Below are 18905 nucleotides of genomic sequence, written 5' to 3'. Positions count from 1 at the left end.
AGCCCATGTTCAGGGCATTGCAGTAGCTTAGGTATCTATGGTTACGCCCACTAGCAGCTAAAAACTAACTGCCACTATATTAGTGGTCATAACCATGGATACCTAAGCTACTGCAATGCCCTGTAAATGGGGTAAGCAACATAGCGAATCAGAAGAACTATACTACATTTCTAATTGCAGGTATTTGCTATTATAATTATTATTAATATGCCTACTACATATTGGGATCGGATCTTGGATATGGCAATACCCCTTAAATACATACTAGTGCTACCGCTTCTCCCTTATTGACTTTTTCACAACTGTTGTATGAATCAAATTGTTTCCTTTGTGATGAAAATTATTTCTGTATCTTTTAATATATAATCCTTATTGTATGATAGCAGATATATAACAACGCTGAGTTTTGCTATGACCATCTTTTCTCTATAAACTGTCATCCCAATGTAATTGATCTCCTTGCTCATCCTTCTTGTGCTTTGGTATGATCATTGCATAATAATTACATTTATGCTTTGCGCCCCTCAGTATCCCGATTTCATCCTGTACCTCCTACGTACTGAAACAGAGACACAATGATAAGTGTTTAGATACGTTTTCTCACTAGATCGTTCCGCCATAGCACGGATATCGTCGGCACAGCTGCGGCCAATTCAAAGTGATACACTAAAAAAAAAATCAGCGCAAAATGGAAAAAAACGGAGGAGATAAAGTGAATCTACACAATTGTAATTCTTCTATACTTTTTGTTGTCAAAAAATTAAAAGAAAGTTTAAAAAAGTTTTAAAACATTTTCTGCTGCCACCGGTGAAGAACGTGTGAAATGGCGATGTATCTAGAGAAGAGTGCGAATTTAGAATATTTGGGAGCGTTTAATCAATATGAAAAATAGGAAATATTCCGGCTTCGAAAAATCCAAAATGTTTATTAGAACATCTTTTGGAAAAAAGTAATGGCAGAAAAAAAGGTTAAAGTATGCGGCAACGCGTTTTGGATTCTCATAGAAGTTCCATAGAAGGTCCGCAGCCGAAGATCAAGGAAGATCTTCTTCTGCATGTAGATTGAGGACAAGTAGAAGTTCTGATCGACCAAAGCCTTTCTCAAAACTGAACTACAACAATGGAACCTGAAACGCGTTAATAAGAGTTACCAATTTTTCACAGCAAGACAATTTACCGGAACGTCTACCTCCTACTTCTCGTCAATCCACATACAGTATAATACTAGGTGTATAAGGCGTGTGTGTTAGGAATATTAATATGCTGACGCATTTTTATCATTTTAACATTCGCGATAACCTATTGACGTTATCACAGCGACATAATTTGCATCTATCTCTGGATGAGTCTTTCTGAAGTTGTTATTCCTAAGAATTATTACAGTTATTTATGGAGAGATCGGCTGGTAATTTAGTGTAAACTACCCCAGGAGCTGCCGATAGAGTCAGTTCTGTAGATTTATGACCTGGATAGCGCAGTGACACATTACTTAGGATCACATAATCGCCTTGTATGTCTGTAATAAATGAAAAGTAAGAGCGAAATGTGTCTGATAGTAATGTGCCCTGCTGGGAGTAACGTGTTGTTCTATGGAGGGTGTGGGTTCTGCCTCTCACCATCATCACTGTAGTGTGGGAGGTCAAGGTATTACTATGCGGGACCTTATAGGCTTCTGCACAGCCCTGGGAGGGGACAAGGAACTCACTCTCAGAAGTTTGGAAACTTTCAGGCTGCTGCACACTTTACCCAACACTAAGCAGAAACACCAGGATCCAATGCTTCTCCACCGCCCCCAGATGTGATCCAGGCTCCTCCAGCTCCACACAAGACACAGTAACCCTTATAGGAGAATGTCAGCAAGTCAAGGGGGGTCACAGAGAAGTCTGCCGGATTTGGACTATTTGCTCTAGTTTTATCCAGGACTCTGCTCGGATATCGAGAGAGAATACCATCACTTCCCCTATAGAGCAGCCTGAAGAGGAGGCCATCATGCAGCACCCCCTGGATATTGGGGCTCACTATTTCCCCCATGAAACCTTTGTTGATCACAGGTCTCATCGATACAGGAGTTTCATGATAGAAGAAATTTTAACTGATCATCAGGACCCCAAAACATCTCCGCCCACAGGAGAGCTGCTTAAATTTGGGGTACAGGCCCTGCTGTCTACCCGACCGTACCACAATCACCTGGGTAGGTTCCGCTACACACACACACATATATATATATAAACATTAATATTATTATTAATATTATTACTATTATCACAACTATGAATATTGCTGTTATTATTCATATATTAAAACATAAATAAAACCGCTTGGGTTAGGTCGTTTCCCCCAATTCTATGTGAGCATATAATCCTGTATTAAGATGTAAACTATTACAAAAGTTTTCATTTATCAGTCAGTCTATAGATGAATATATGTGTATATAATTCTATATTATGTTTATAAATCGTAAATGAGTAGTAACTAAACCCCTACAGCCCCCTAGAGAAGCTCACATAGACAGATCCTAGATAAAAGGACACCTAGACATCTGAGGATAATTCTAATCTAATAATATAGACAGATCATAGATAACATGGACATAAACATAGAAGTGTAGAAATACAGATATAAAAATTGTGACCATGATACATTAATATCTATACATCAAATATGTATCTATTTATCTATTATCTATCTATTATCTCTTTATTATCTATCTATTATCTATCATCTATCTATCTATTATCCATCTATCAATCTATCTATCTACTATCTATCTATCTATGTATTATATCTTTATTGTCTATCTATCTATTATCTATCTATTATCCATCTATCAGTCTATCTATCTAACTATGTATCTATCATCTGTCTATCTATCTATTATCTATCTATCATCTATCTATCTATCCATCTATAATCTATCTATCTATCTATTATCTATCTATGTATCTATCTATCTATCTATGTATGTATCTATCTATCTATCTATCTGTCATCTGTCTATCTATTGTCTATCTATCTATTATCTATCTATCCATTATCTATCTATCTATTATCTATGTATCTATGTATCTATCTATCATCTATTATCTATCTATCATCTATCTATCTATCTATCTATCATCTATCTATCTTTCTATTTATCTATCTATCATCTATCTATCTATCTATCTATTATTTATCTATATTCTATATTTCTAGCTGTCCATCTTCCATCCTTAGACCCCTCTATCTATTTTAGGATCCGTTCACATGTACAGTAATGATCAGTTAGATCCAGCAGTAAAAAACTTGGGCAGACACAACTTTTTGTCCGGCTAAAAAAAATATTTCAACCATATACATTTTTTTTTCTAACATTGAAGATTATGGAAAATGGATCTGGTAGATCGCCATCAGTTTTTCTTTCATTTCAGAAGGATCTGTTTCTTGCTTATTAGATCTCAGTTTCTAAGGAAACAAAACTGATAGTAAACTGATCAGTTTTCCATAGACTTCAATGTTAAGAAAAGCAGATCTGGTTGAAATATTTTTTCTAAAGCTAGACAAAAAAGTTGTGTATGGACAACATTTCTGCTAACAGATCACTGCTGGATCCATTCTAACTGATGAGGATCACTGGACATGTGAACAGAGCCTGTGTGTAAAAGTTACATCAGGGTATTAAAGCCACCAGCAGTTTCAACTGTATACTTTGGAATGTTGCCTGGAGATAGATAGATACATAGATAGATAGATAGATAGATAGATAGATAGATAATAGATAAATGATAGATAATAGATAATAGATAGATAGATAGATAATAGATAAATGATAGATAATAGATAGATAGATGATTGATAGATAGATAGATACTAGATAGATAAATAGATAGATAGATAATAGATACATAGATAATAGATAGATAGATAGATGATAGATAGATGATAGATAGATAATAGATAGATAGATAGATAGATAGATAGATAGATAGATAGATGATAGATAGATAATAGATAATAGATAGATAGATACAAAAAAATTTTTTCATTTTTTTTACCTATTTATGCATGATTTTTTACTCCTGGACAATATCTAAAATAACATTTTTAGAAGAGCAAGCCAAATATGTGGACACATTCACTATACAGTAACAAATGTTTTTGAGTTGCATGCCAAATATACAAATGTATATCTATATATATGAAGAAAAAAAAAATATATATATATATACTTGCATGTAAAAAGTGTATGTTTTCCACACTATATTAAAGACAGAAAAAGAAAAATAACTATTAATAATCACTCTTTTTTTCCATTTCATGGAAAACAGAAGTAAGGCTCTGGTTATATATATATATATATATATATATATATATATATATATATATATATATATACATAAACACATATGTATATTTATTTATGATATCTAATGACAATACTCATAAGAATATCATTAATAGTCATGATATTTCAATAATAACTATTACTATAGATAAATGTACAATGAGAAAAGAACAGTACATATACATACTGTTATTTTCTCATTGTACATTTGATCTATAGTAATATATGTAATAAAACATATAATATATATATATATATATATGTGTGTGTGTGTTTTACTACAATCTAATATTAGTCATTACAGTCACTTATAATAATTTTAGCATAATGACTATTATTGATATTCTCATGTGGATTGTTTGTATGATGATTATTACCATTTTTATCAGCATATAACAAATCTTTCAATGCTCAGTAACATACAATGTATCTATGGATTTTGCTTAACTACAAATTGAATAAGTTCTTCAGGTAATAATAATAATAATAATAATAATAATAATAATATAGAACCTGTAAAGTTAGAAAGTTGAATCTTCTGTTCCTGTGTTATTTCTACACTCTGGTATATTCCTGATCTAACCCAAAAATTGATGTGATTAAATAGTAAAGCGAGCCGCATGTGTCACGTTTGCAGATCAGTCATGTGAATGGTATACATTTAGAAATACTGCTTTTTTTTTTTACTTTTAGTATTTGTATTGTAGGTATTGTATTTGTTTCTCACATCACATCAGTTGTATCAAAACTCAGATGGTAATTGTTTCTAATTCTGGTTATTTAAAGGGCAAAAGTAAAAAGTAGCTAGATCGAAAGGTTTGTCAATGTACAGATATTCATTTGTGTCATCTGTTTTTTTAGATTGGCATATATATATATATATATATAGTATATTATTATTATTTATTTATATATTTAAATTTAATACTTATACTTGTATATAGACATATTCATATAAAACATAATAAATAACAATTTTATAATAGCTACATTATATATCATATATATCAAATTTAAGTCAAATTAGATTAAATTGTAAATATTATTGTAATTATGATTATTTAAAAGATAGATAAATGGGACATATAGGAGATATATAGATTGCTAAATAAATAGATAGATAAATATATACGGTAGATAAAATGTGTGGATTCAGGATAGGTATATAGTGGACCGATAATATATTGATAGGAAAAAAAATTGATAAATAGTTTGATCTGCAAATAGATAGAAAAAAATCTAGATAAAAAAAACAGACACATTATAGGAAAAATATAGCCGCTATACGCACAGAATCTGAGCAGAATCTGACGGCAGATGAAACCTTCATCGTGTGATTTGTCAATATGGAATATGGTGTTTTAGTATTTTCTTTCTCCAGAACTGAAAATATTCCGGTCCTAAAAAAGTTTAGAGGATGTGACAATTGTAGGGCAATGTGCCAATAAATTGTGAAATCATAATATTTTTTTTTTTACTTATGTATATATTTTACTTATGTATTTATTTTACTTATGTATATATTTATGTATTTTTTTTTTACTTATCTATATTCGTTTTTATTGTATGTTATTTATATACTAAATAAAAACGAAAATTTAGTTTCTTAATTCTTGCATGTAAAATAGTGTGTGTTTTTCACAGTATATTAAAAACAGGAAAAAAAAAAGCCTAAAAAAAAGGGGGAAAAAACACTCTTTTTTTTTTTTTCTTCTCATTTCGTGCATTGAGTTTGATATGAGGTTTTTAACTGTAGATGACTTGAGTCCCAGAGATTCTGGAAAACAGAAAGGAAGCTATGGATATTAAGAAAGGAAAGAGAGCAAAAATAGAAAAATAAGAGATAGATAAACATGGCAGATGATGAAAGAAAGAAAAAAGAAAGAGAGAGAAAAATAACGAAAGGAGGAGCAAAAGAAAGAATAAAAGAAAGAGAAAGAAGTCAAGAGAGCGAATGAACACGAATGAATGAAAGAGGAAAGAAAGAAAGAAAGAAAGAAAGAGCAAATTAGGTGATAGAAAGATTTGTACCTGTTTCTTGGCAACCTTTGCTTTCTGCATGTATTATTAAAGGGGGCACTTACATATTGTGTATGTGTGTGTTAGGCAGCTGCATTGCCACGTTAATATTAGCAGAGCTTGTGTGAATGATAATAATGGCTACTAGGTTTATGTGTTATATATGCGTTTTGTGGAGACAAGCTACGATCACTTTTCCACCCCTGATCATTTAAGTTATTAGTTTTACTTTCTTTGACCTGCTCATTCATGTCTCTTCTACAGCCCTACTGAAGGCAGAACAAGCCTCCATGTTCAAGTTTCCCCTGAGCCCCTTGAACTGCCCAGGACTGAGTTCTCCCATCAGCTCGGCCCTTCTGGCTGCCAGCTCAGGTCTGCAAGGAGGGTCAGGGTCTCCTCACCACCTGCCACTAGAACTGCACCTCAGGGGAAAATTAGAGGCAGGAGTCTCAGAGCAGGGAAGCAAGGCCAAAAAGGGGAGAAGAAGCCGGACAGTGTTTACTGAGCTGCAGCTGATGGGGCTGGAGAAGAGGTTTGAAAAACAGAAGTATCTCTCCACACCTGACAGGTAACCATCATCACCATCCTCACCATCACCATCATCACCATCCTCACCATCATCATCCTCACCACCATCATCATCATCATCACCATCCTCACCATCACCATCATCATCACCATCCTCCTCACCATAACCATCATCACTATCCACACCATCATCATCTCCATCCTCACCATCACCATCATCATCACCATCACCATCATCACCATCCTCACCATCATTACCACCATCCTCATCATCACCATCATCACCATCCTCACCATCATCATCCTTACCACCATCATCATCAGCATCCTCACCATCAACACCATCACCATCATCACCATCATCATCCTTACCACCATCATCATCATCACCATCCTCACCATCACCATCCTCACCATCATCATCCTCACCACCATCATCATCATCACCATCCTCACCATCATCATCCTCACCACCATCATCATCATCATCACCATCCTCACCATCACCATCATCATCACCATGCTCCTCACCATAACCATCATCACTATCCACACCATCATCATCTCCATTCTCACCATCACCATCATCATCACCATCACCATCATCACCATCCTCACCATCATTACCACCATCCTCATCATCACCATCATCACCATCCTCACCATCATCATCCTTACCACCATCATCATCAGCATCCTCACCATCAACACCATCACCATCATCACCATCATCATCCTTACCACCATCATCATCATCACCATCCTCACCATCACCATCCTCACCATCATCATCCTCACCACCATCATCATCATCACCATCCTCACCATCACCATCCTCACCATCACCATCCTCACCATCATCATCCTCACCACCATCCTCACCATCACTATCATTACCATCCTCACCATCATCATCATCACCATCCTCACCATCACCATCCTCACCATCATCATATAATTATAATTTGCAAGAGCTTAATGCTACAATAGACTTTTAAGGAGACAATTACCATCATCACCGTCCTCACCATCATCATCATCATCACCGTCCTCACCATCATCATCATCATCACCGTCCTCACTATCATCATCCTCACCATCCTGATCCTCACCATCCTCATCCTCGCTATCATCATATAATTATAATATGCATGAGCTTAATGCTACAATAGACTTTTAAGCAGACAATCACTATCATCACGATCATCATCCTCACCATCACCATCCTCACCATTAATATCCTCACCATCTTCACCAACCTCACCATCATCACCATCCTCACTATCATTTGCATGAGCTTAATGCTACAATCGACTTTTAAGGAGACAAAGACATTAAATGTATTGTGTCCCTACTGTGAAAATGCATCCAATATCAATAATTTCTCTGTTATCAGCCATTAAGGCTGACTGTAGGGGTTCTACCATGAAAATACATAAAATGTTTGCCCCCCAATTATGGCGTCATTATCACCAATTCTGGAAATGTTTACAAATAAATGTGTAAATTAGAACAATAGCTTTTCTACAGATTTGGATTTACTGGCCCTTTAAATAAGTCGGGATTTATGGAATCTGCTGAATATCGATCCATTTTGGGCGCCGGATTCTTTTCTATATATTTAAAGGTCAGGACTCTATCCGAGCACCAACCATTTCTAGGATGCCGTATTTCACTACTACACAGTTCATGTAATAAGGATATACTATGTAGAATTTTTTTAAGGTTTAAATACATTAAAAAAAATCACGAAAATAAAGTTATTCATCCAATTTTACTCTGAAACATTATTATCGTAACCCCTGACAGCGTTATTATCATATAGCACAAGATACACTTGCCTTTAGGCATCCTCAAGGTAGACAGAGCCTAATACTGGGCAATATGGTACTTGTATTAAGCTGTTTTATATTAAATCTAAACTACTTTTTTTTTTAAATAAAGTGATATTTGTACTCATTAACTACTTAAATCATTTTATTTATCAATATATTTAGACAATATATCTTATTTCAAATAATTATTCTTTAAAGCCTATGTTCACACGTTGCGTTTTTGCTGCGTTTTTTTTTCTGCAGGCAAAACCTGCTGCTTACAAAAAGCAGATTTGGCTGCGTTTTTCATGCCGATTCAGTTTAGTGCCTGTCATTCCTGAGTTTTCTGCACCAAAAACGCAGCAAAGCCTGATACCTGCTATTTTGCGGCATTTTTTTTCCTGTGCTTTTGCTCTTATTCATTCCTTTCTATGGGAGCAAAAACTCTGAAAGAAGTGACACGCTGCAGTTTTCCAATTTAGTCAGAAAAAAAAAAAACGTGTGTGCATGAGATTTCTGAAATCGCAATTTTTCCTGGTACTGTAAAACGTAGCTTTTAAAATAGCAAAAAAAAAAAAACCTCAACAAAACACATGTGAACACAGCCTTACAGTTAATCTCATGTTTTATATCCAACGTGCATTATATACAGGTTACAGTATATAAATAATAGTAAAAAAACATAAATAATTAGATTAGATATTTTCATTCTCTAGCTATCCATCTATCTAACATCTATCTATCTATCTATTATTTATCTATCATCTATCTATTTATTATTTATCTATTATTTATATATTATCTATTATTTATCTATTATCTATCATCTATCTATTTAACATCTCCTGCCTCATGTATCCATTTTGCATACAAATAACAATATTCTCCTTTAGTAAAAAAAAGTATGTGCAATATATACTTTCTTTCTTTCTTTTTTCCTTTTCTTTCTTTCTTTCTTTCTTTCTTTCTTTCTTCTTTTCCTTTTCTTTCTTTTCTTTCCCTTCCTTCCTTTCTTTCTTTTCTTTTCTTTCCCTTCCTTCCTTCCTTCCTTTCTTTCTTTCTTTCTTTCTTTCTTTCTCTTCCTTTCTTTCATTCTCTTCCTTTCTTTTCCTTTCTTTTCTTTACCTTCCTTCCCTCCTTCCTTTCTTTCTTTTTTTTCCGTTTCTTTCTTTCTTTCTCTTCCTTTCTTTTTTTTCTTTACGTTCCTTTCTTTCTTTTCTTTCTTTTCTTTACGTTCCTTTCTTTCTTCCTTTTTCTTTCTTTCTTTCTTTCTTTCTTTTTCTCTCCTCTTTCTTTCCTTCATTTCCTTCTTTCTTTCTCCATCTCCTGCCTCATGTGTCCCTGTTTTATAAAAATAACTACCAGTATATTCTTCTTTAGTAGATAAAAACGTAGTTAAGACAGAACTCCAAAAAGTAGTTGTCAGAATATTGTGAGTTTATTCCTTGTTTCAGCTGTCACACCGCAGCCTTTTTCCAGGATTTGCTATAGATTACTTTCGCCTTTATGTTTTCCAGGATAGATCTGGCAGAATCTCTGGGACTTAGTCAGCTACAGGTGAAAACCTGGTATCAAAACCGACGCATGAAATGGAAAAAAATAGTGAGTGCATTTTTTTACATAAATTTTCTTTAACTTTTCTGTGTTTTCAGTGTGTGTATAATATCACAGTTTGCTTAAAATTTAAATAATATTTGCATAAAAATAAGTAGAAAAATAATATTATTATAATGTGTATCAATTAGTTGTAGTTGATAGATTCCTAAACTTTTTGGAACTGTTTGGGCACCACACCACTGTTTGGAATATGTTTGTTCTAGTGAAACAAAATATTAAAAAGCTGTATCCCATTTACAGGACAAAGTGAATTCTTATTTATATTTCTGTTATTTTTTTTTCTAAAAAAAATGTCCATCTGTTTGTGCTTAAGGTTTTACAAGGTGGGGGACTTGAATCTCCAACTAAACCCAAAGGTCGTCCAAAGAAAAATTCCATCCCGAGCAGCGAGCAACTTTCAGAACAGGAGAGAGCAAAGGAGGCAGAAAAACAGATGGAGGAGCTGGACTCACCTTGTGAGGTCAATCAGGAGGAGTAAAGGGAGTAATGTAGACCCCATAGCGGTGCCACAGAAATGAATGGAGGAGCGCACTGATTTACCCCAAGGAGAACTTTTTGAAACTTACCTCCAAGAGGATAAGGGTTCTTAAGATGGAGCATGTCACAAAGAGGTTTACTAAGAAGCACTGGGACTTATTTAAAGCAACACAAGATTTATCTAAAAAGGTGCACAGAAAAGTTCTAAGGAACAAAAACACTTACCTACTGTATGGTCCAGACCATACACTAAACACTCAGTCGAAGGCCCTGTTGGCTGTATTATGGGATTTTAGGCCACAGCTTAGCTAATATTTTGGCCCCCATTGGTACAAAAACCTGTTAATTATGCTGACTCCAGAATGTGGATTTCTCTAATTCATGGAAATAGGGATTTAAGCTACAGATTCCAACATTCTCCTTTTGTTATCTCACCAGAAGATACAGTAACACGAGCTGAGTGGCACAAGGGTTAGTAGACTATTCTCTAATCTTCCTTGTCCTTTGTATTTAATATTCTATTTGTATGTGTTTCAGTGTATATACGTTAAACTACACAAACATTTCTAACGTTGTTCTGTATGAGTTTTTGCCATGTTAAATTTTGTATTTTTATCTATTAAAATGTATAAATGGTTTTTCACAACAGGGCCTGCTGTCATGTATTACTCTCCATCTAGGGGCCCAGGTCGAGCTTCCACACAGCCCACAAATCATATTTAACATCAATATCATTGTCCGGTGTCTTTTCGCTGTTTCAATCAGAAATTGCTGTGTATGTAACAGACAAGGGCTGGCCGTAATGACGATTGCATAGAAATCTGACTATTTGGTTATTATCAGTATCCACCTTCTGTTATAGAAATGTGTCATGTTAATAGGGAGGTGGAATCCCAAAACTGCATTAAGAGGTCATTTATGGTCATTGAATTCATCTCTATTTCCAAGTGATCTTAATATTTTGCATATTAATGGAGATTTTAATTGTTAGTTTCATAGGTCATTCTTAATTTTTGACCTTTTTCTTTGCTTCCATTTTTTTTCCTTCTTTCTTTCTTTCTTTCTTTCTTTCTTTCTTTCTTTCTTTCTTTCTTTCTTTCTCTTTCCTTCTTTCTTTGTTTCTAGCACTTACAGTATATCTATCTATTGTTCTTTCTTTATATTTATTTCTATCTTTATTTCTTCCTCTAGCTAGTACTTACAGCATATCGTTCTAGAACTCTTCTTTCTTTCTTTCTTTCTTTTTTCTTTCCTACAGTATATCTTTCTTTCTCTTTCTTTTCTCTCTATCTTAGTCTTTCAAATATTTTTACTAATACATATAATTTTTAATATATTTACATTTATTTCCTTTTCAGTATTTTATACCTTTCCACAAAGCATCTATATGTCCACATCACCGTTCCCTCTAAGCTGTGCGCTCTGAAAATGATGAAGCAAAAAAAAAATCCTAATTGTTATTGAACTCATTGATCCTCGTTAGTATGTTGGTTTCACTGTTTCCTTTCCAGTGTGCGCAGCTTAGAGGGAACTTTGGGCCACATGTTTCTAGTCTATCTCATATCTATCTATCTATCTATCTATCTATCTATCTATCTATCTATCTATTATCTATCTATCTATCTATCTATCTATCTATCTAGCTATCTATCTGTCTGTCTATCTATGAGTCCAAAAGAACAGAAGCAGCACACCATTCATGATGAAAAATGGAGCTATTTAATCAGCTCAAACTTTGGGCTGATTAAATAGTTCCATTTTTCATCATGAATGGTGTGCTGCTTCTGTTCTTTTGGACTGTTATTAAGGTTTGGTATTTGCCTTGGGGGCCTTGCACCCACTTTTCTCTTTTTCTTCTTTTTTGTGCTGCTTTATTTTTCTTATTATCTATCTATCTATCTATCTATCTATCTATCTATCATCTATTTATTATATATCTAGTATCTTTCTATTCTCTCTATTATCTATATATCTATCATCTATCTATTATTTATCTATCTATCTATCATCTATCTATCATCTATCTATATATCTATTATCTATCTATCTATTCTCTGTCTATCATCTATCTATTATCTATGTATCTATATATCTATTATCTATCTATCTATCTATCTATCTATCTATCTATTCTCTCTATTATCTATCTATCATCTATCTATCTACTATCTATCTTTCAATCTATTATCTATCATCTATACATCTATTATCTATCTATCTATCTATCTATTATCTATCTACTATCTATCTATTATCTGTCTATTATCTATCTATTATCTAGCTATCTATATGTCTATTATCTATCTACTATCTATTATCTATCTATTATCTATCTATCTATCTATTATCTATCTATCTACTATCTATCTATTATCTGTCTATTATATATCTATTATCTAGCTATCTAACTGTCTATTATCTATCTATCTATCTATCTATTATCTATCTGCTATCTATTATCTATCTATTATCTATCTATATATCCATCTATCTATCTGTTATCTATTATCTATCTATCTGTTATATATTATCTATCTATTATCCATTGATCTATCTATTATCTATCTATCTATTATTTATCTATATATCTATTATCTATCTATCTATCTGACATCACACATTTATGATTATGCAGCGTTTTCTCGGTTTCCACCATGCCGCTGATCTCCCAGCATACAGGTGGTCTCAGGCAGTTCTATTACCCTTTACCCCCTTGTACACTTGAGTCTGTCAATCAAGAAAAGAAATAGCTTGGCTGTGCTGAAAGACCCTCTTCATACAGGATCGCTCTTGTGCTAGAAATGGTAGAAAAGGAACTTCATACTTAGAGCTAATTGCGCTGGTTCCTCTGCTCAGCCCCTCGGTCCGCCGTCACTTCTCACAACACGTCCCTTCTTTGCTGTGTACGGTGCAATGTATCGGAGAAGATCATTATGGCAGAATCTGATTCTGCTGCGGATCAGGAGCTGAAGGAGCCGCTCTGCATTCCTATTATATCCTATGTATTATACAGTGATAAAAATGGCGCTATTGCCCAAACCAACCAATCAGATAACAATATTAGTTTCCAAGGGTATTATAAAAAATGAAAGAGAGGTTTTAATTGGGTGCTATGAGCAATTGTGAGTTGATGCAAATGAAAATAATATATATATATATATATATATATATATATATATATATATATAATTACTAACTATAGTTTTTAGGGGCCCAGTAATATTAAATGCATGGGAGGCCATCTCATTGCGAATACGCCCGGTGATACCCATGAGAGGATTATTTCCAAAATAGCCATTAAAAGGATATTCCCATTAGCTAGGAGAAAACTTACTGATCACTAGGGGTCCGATCACTGGGACCCCAAAGATGTTGAGATCAGGGCTTTGAAACCCAAGCAACTGCTCCATTTATTGACTATGGGACTGCTGGAGAAAGCTGTGCACTATATCCAGCAGTCCCATAGTCAACAAGTGGAGCGGTGTCGGAGCATGTTCACCTCCAACCCATTCAAGACAAGGTTCTGCTGAGCCCAATTGCCAGGTTCCTGAGCCTTGATCTTGGGATCACAGCATTTGGACCCTCAGCGACCAGCATGTTAGCCCCAATGCTATGGATCGGGATCGGAATTGGTATAATATTTTGGAATTATCCGTTTAATGAACTGGATACACAGATATACAACAAGGGACTCACAAACTGTCAGGTCCACCTGTCCATGGCTACAAAAAGTTAAAATAAAAATGCTACAAAACCGCAGTGTGTATACAGACCCTTAAATGGATTCCGTTGTGATTAGCAAATTAGGAAAACTTTCATTTTTATGACTGGCATTTATATTTGCGCCTTTCTCTGACCATATTGATATGAATGAGGATTATAATTTGGGGGGCTTGTTCTGACCCAGACAGATAAAAAAAAATTCTAAAGGAGGAACTGATCTCTTGATTGAAAACAAATAATAAAACCAAAAAGCATAAATATTAAAAAAAGTATCAGAAAAAAGAAAAGATACGTAAAATTAAAAACTCTCAGCGACTTTTATCATTTTTTTAGGCTTGAGGTGAAGACATATATGAACACCCACAGACAGCGCAGGCACGGGGTCTTAGTACACAGCGGGGCATTGATAAATTAGAGGCCTTTTTAAACCCTTGGTATAAACCAGAGGTCTCCTGAGCCCCCTATATAATTGGGAGGCCTGGCTTCAACGCGTTCCTTCCATGATGTGTCATTTTTTTTCCAGTGAAATGTTACAACATATTAATTCATTAAGCCTGAGGCCTCCGGGGCTGACAATACGAAAGAGACATTAAAGTAAAGTCAATCTTACCTGCGTTTCCTGCTGATCTGAATACAATAGAGGTCGTGTGTCCACAGTGATGTGTATACAATGTATCCTTCATGTATCACTTGTATACATGCTGTGGCGTAACCAGAGTCCTATGGACCCCGGTGCTAGATTTAGACCTGGGCCCCACCTATATGACATCTAAGGACATATATACGTTCGCTCGAACTCTTAATAATGTAGTTATGACCCCCACCCCATCCTGGTCCTTTTCCTGGTTTATATGTCCCCCAACCTGGTAAATATGAGCTCCTTCCTCATATATATGTCCCCCACTCCATCTTGGTCCTTTTCCTGGTATATATGATCCCCTTCCTGGTATATATGTCCCCCTTCCTGGTGTACATGATCACCTACTTGGTATATATGTCCCCCATCCTGGTATATATGTCCCCCATCCAGGTATATATATTCCCCATCCTGGTATATATGTCCCCCATCCTGATATATATATTCCCCATCCTGGTATATATGTCCCCCATCCTGATATATATTCCCCATCCTGGTATATATGTCACCTTCCTGGTATATATATTCCCCATCCTGGTATATATGTCCCCCATCCTGATATATATATTCCCCATCCTGGTATATATGTCCCCCATCCTGGTATATATGTCCCCCATCCTGGTATATATGTTCCCGTTCCTGGTATATATGTCCCCCATCCTGGTATATATGTTCCCCATCCTGGTATATATGTCCCCCATCCTGGTATATATGTCCCCCATCCAGGTATATATATTCCCCATCCTGGTATATATGTCCCCCATCCTGATATATATATTCCCCATCCTGGTATATATGTCCCCCATCCTGGTATATATGTCCCCCATCCTGGTATATATGTCCCCTATCCTGGTATATATGTCCCCCATCCTGGTAAATATGATCCCCTTCCTGGTATACTGTATATGTCCTCATTCCTGGAGCCCTTCCAAGTATACATGTCCCCCTACTTGGTATATATATCCTCCATCCTATGTCCCCCATCCAGGTATATATATTCCCCATCCTGGTATATATGTCCCCCATCCTGATATATATATTCCCCATCCTGGTATATATGTCCCCCATCCTGGTATATATGTCCCCCATCCTGGTATATATGTCCCCCATCCTGGTATATATGTTCCCGTTCCTGGTATATATGTTCCCCTTCCTGGTATATATGTCCCCCATCCTGGTATATATGTTCCCCATCCTGGTATATATGTCCCCCATCCTGGTATATATGTTCCCCTTCCTGGTATATATGTCCCCCATCCTGGTATATATGTTCCCCATCCTGGTATATATGTCCCCCATCCTGGTATATATGTTCCCCTTCCTGGTATATATGTTCCCCTTCCTGGTATATATGTTCCCCTTCCTGGTATATATGTCCCCCATCCTGGTATATATGTCCCCCATCCTGGTAAATATGATCCCCTTCCTGGTATACTGTATATGTCCTCATTCCTGGAGCCCTTCCAAGTATACATGTCCCCCTACTTGGTATATATATCCTCCATCCTGGTTCCCATCCTAGTATATATGTCCCCCATCCTGGTATATATGTCCCCCATCCTTGTAAATATGTCCCCCATCCTGGTAAATATGATCCCCTTCCTAGTATATATGCCCCTCATCCTGGAATATATGTCCTCCATCCTGGTATGTATGTCCTATATCCTGGTATATATGTCCCACATCCTGGTATATATGTCCCCCATCCTGGTAAATATGATCCCCTTCCTGGTATATATGTCCCCCATCCTGGTATATATGTCCTCCATCCTGGTATATATGCCCCCCATCCTGGTATATATGATCCCCTTCCTGGTATATATGTCCCCCATCCTGGTATATATGTCCTCCATCCTGGTATATATGCCCCCCATCCTGGTATATATGTCCCCCATCCTGGTAAATATGATCCCCTTCCTGGTATACTGTATATGTCCTCATTCCTGGAGCCCTTCAAAGTATATATGTCCCCCTTCTTGGCATATATATCCTCCATCCTGGTTCCCTTCCTAGTATATATGTCCCCCATCCTGGTATATATGTTCCCCTTCCTGGTATATATGTCCCCCATCCTGGTATATATGTTCCCCTTCCTAGTATATATGTCCCCCATCCTGGTATATACGTTCCCCTTCCTGGTATATATGTCCCCCATCCTGGTATATATGTTCCCCTTCCTAGTATATATGTCCCCCATCCTGGTATATACTGTATGTTCCCCATCCTGGTATATATGTCCCCCATCCTGGTATATATGTCCCCCATCCTGATATATATTCCCCATCCTGGTATATATCCTCTATCTTGGTATATATGTCCCCCATCCTGGTATATATGTCCCCCATCCTGGTATATATGTCCCCCATCCTGGTATATATGTTCCCCTTCCTGGTATATATGTCCCCCATCCTGGTATATATGTTCCCCATCCTGGTATATATGTTCCCCTTCCTGGTATATATGTCCCCCATCCTGGTATTTATGTCCCCTTCCTGGTATATATATTCCCCATCCTGGTATATATCCTCTATCTTGGTATATATGTCCCCCATCCTGGTATATATGTCCCCCATCCTGGTATATATGTCCCCCATCCTGGTATATATGTTCCCCTTCCTGGTATATATGTCCCCCATCCTGGTATATATGTTCCCCATCCTGGTATATATGTCCCCCATCCTGGTATATATGTTCCCCTTCCTGGTATATATGTCCCCAATCCTGGTATATATGTTCCCCTTCCTGGTATATATGTCCCCCATCCTGGTATATATGTTCCCCATCCTGGTATATATGTTCCCCTTCATGGTATATATGTTCCTCTTCCTGGTATATATGTCCCCCATCCTGGTATACATGTTCCCCTTCCTGGTATATATGTCCCCCATCCTGGTATATATGTCCCCCATCCTGGTAATTATGATCCCCTTCCAGGTATACTGTATATGTCCTCATTCCTGGAGCCCTTCCAAGTATACATGTCCCCCTACTTGGTATATATATCCTCCATCCTGGTTCTCATCCTAGTATATATGTCCCCCATCCTGGTATATATGTCCCCCATCCTGGTAAATATGTCCCCCTTCCTGGTAAATATGATCCCCTTCCTGGTATATATGCCCCCCATCCTGAAATACATGTCCTCCATCCTGGTATGTATGTCCTATATCCTGGTATATATGTCCCACATCCTGGTATATATGTCCCCCATCCTGGTAAATATGATCCCCTTCCTGGTATATATGTCCCCCATCCTGGTATATATGTCCTCCATCCTGGTATATATGCCCCCCATCCTGGTATATATGTCCCCCATCCTGGTAAATATGATCCCCTTCCTGGTATACTGTATATGTCCTCATTCCTGGAGCCCTTCAAAGTATATATGTCCCCCTTCTTGGCATATATATCCTCCATCCTGGTTCCCTTCCTAGTATATATGTCCCCCATCCTGGTATATATGTTCCCCTTCCTGGTATATATGTCCCCCATCCTGGTATATAAGTTCCCCTTCCTAGTATATATGTCCCCCATCCTGGTATATATGCTCCCCTTCCTGGTATATATGTTCCCCTTCCTAGTATATATGTCCCCCATCCTGGTATATATGTTCCCCATCCTGGTATATATGTTCCCCTTCCTGGTATATATGTCCCCCATCGTGGTATATATGTCCCCATCCTGGTAAATATGATCCCCTTCCTGGTATATATGTTCCCCTTCCTGGTATATGTGTTCCCCATCCTGGTATATATGATCCCCTTCCT

The 18905-nt window shown here is 36.3% G+C and overlaps 1 protein-coding gene across 1 annotated transcript; it reads left to right on the top strand.

Moving 5' to 3' along the window:
- Nucleotides 1–1753: 1753 nt before the first annotated feature.
- On the top strand, nt 1754–11424 carry BARX1 (BARX homeobox 1). The gene is made up of 4 exons (XM_073574387.1): nt 1754–2190; nt 6607–6910; nt 10202–10286; nt 10615–11424. The coding sequence occupies exons 1-4, from the start codon at nt 1989–1991 to the stop codon at nt 10777–10779; spliced, it is 756 nt and encodes a 251-aa protein (XP_073430488.1). The 5' UTR covers nt 1754–1988; the 3' UTR covers nt 10780–11424.
- The last annotated feature ends 7481 nt before the right edge of the window (nt 11425–18905 follow it).

The sequence above is a fragment of the Dendrobates tinctorius genome, unplaced genomic scaffold (genome assembly GCF_039654945.1).
Source record: "Dendrobates tinctorius isolate UK_male_01 unplaced genomic scaffold, ASM3965494v1 ptg000038l, whole genome shotgun sequence".
Classification (NCBI taxonomy): domain Eukaryota; kingdom Metazoa; phylum Chordata; class Amphibia; order Anura; family Dendrobatidae; genus Dendrobates; species Dendrobates tinctorius.
This window is presented reverse-complemented; position numbering and strand designations above follow the sequence as displayed.

Excerpts from the sequence above, each read along its gene's own strand:
- BARX1 (XM_073574387.1), top strand. The coding sequence starts at position 1,989 with ATGCAGCACCCCCTGGATATTGGGGCTCACTATTTCCCCCATGAAACC. Across the intron at positions 6,911-10,201 it reads TATCTCTCCACACCTGACAG|GATAGATCTGGCAGAATCTC; the intron begins GTAACCATCATC and ends TATGTTTTCCAG. Across the intron at positions 10,287-10,614 it reads GCATGAAATGGAAAAAAATA|GTTTTACAAGGTGGGGGACT; the intron begins GTGAGTGCATTT and ends TTTGTGCTTAAG.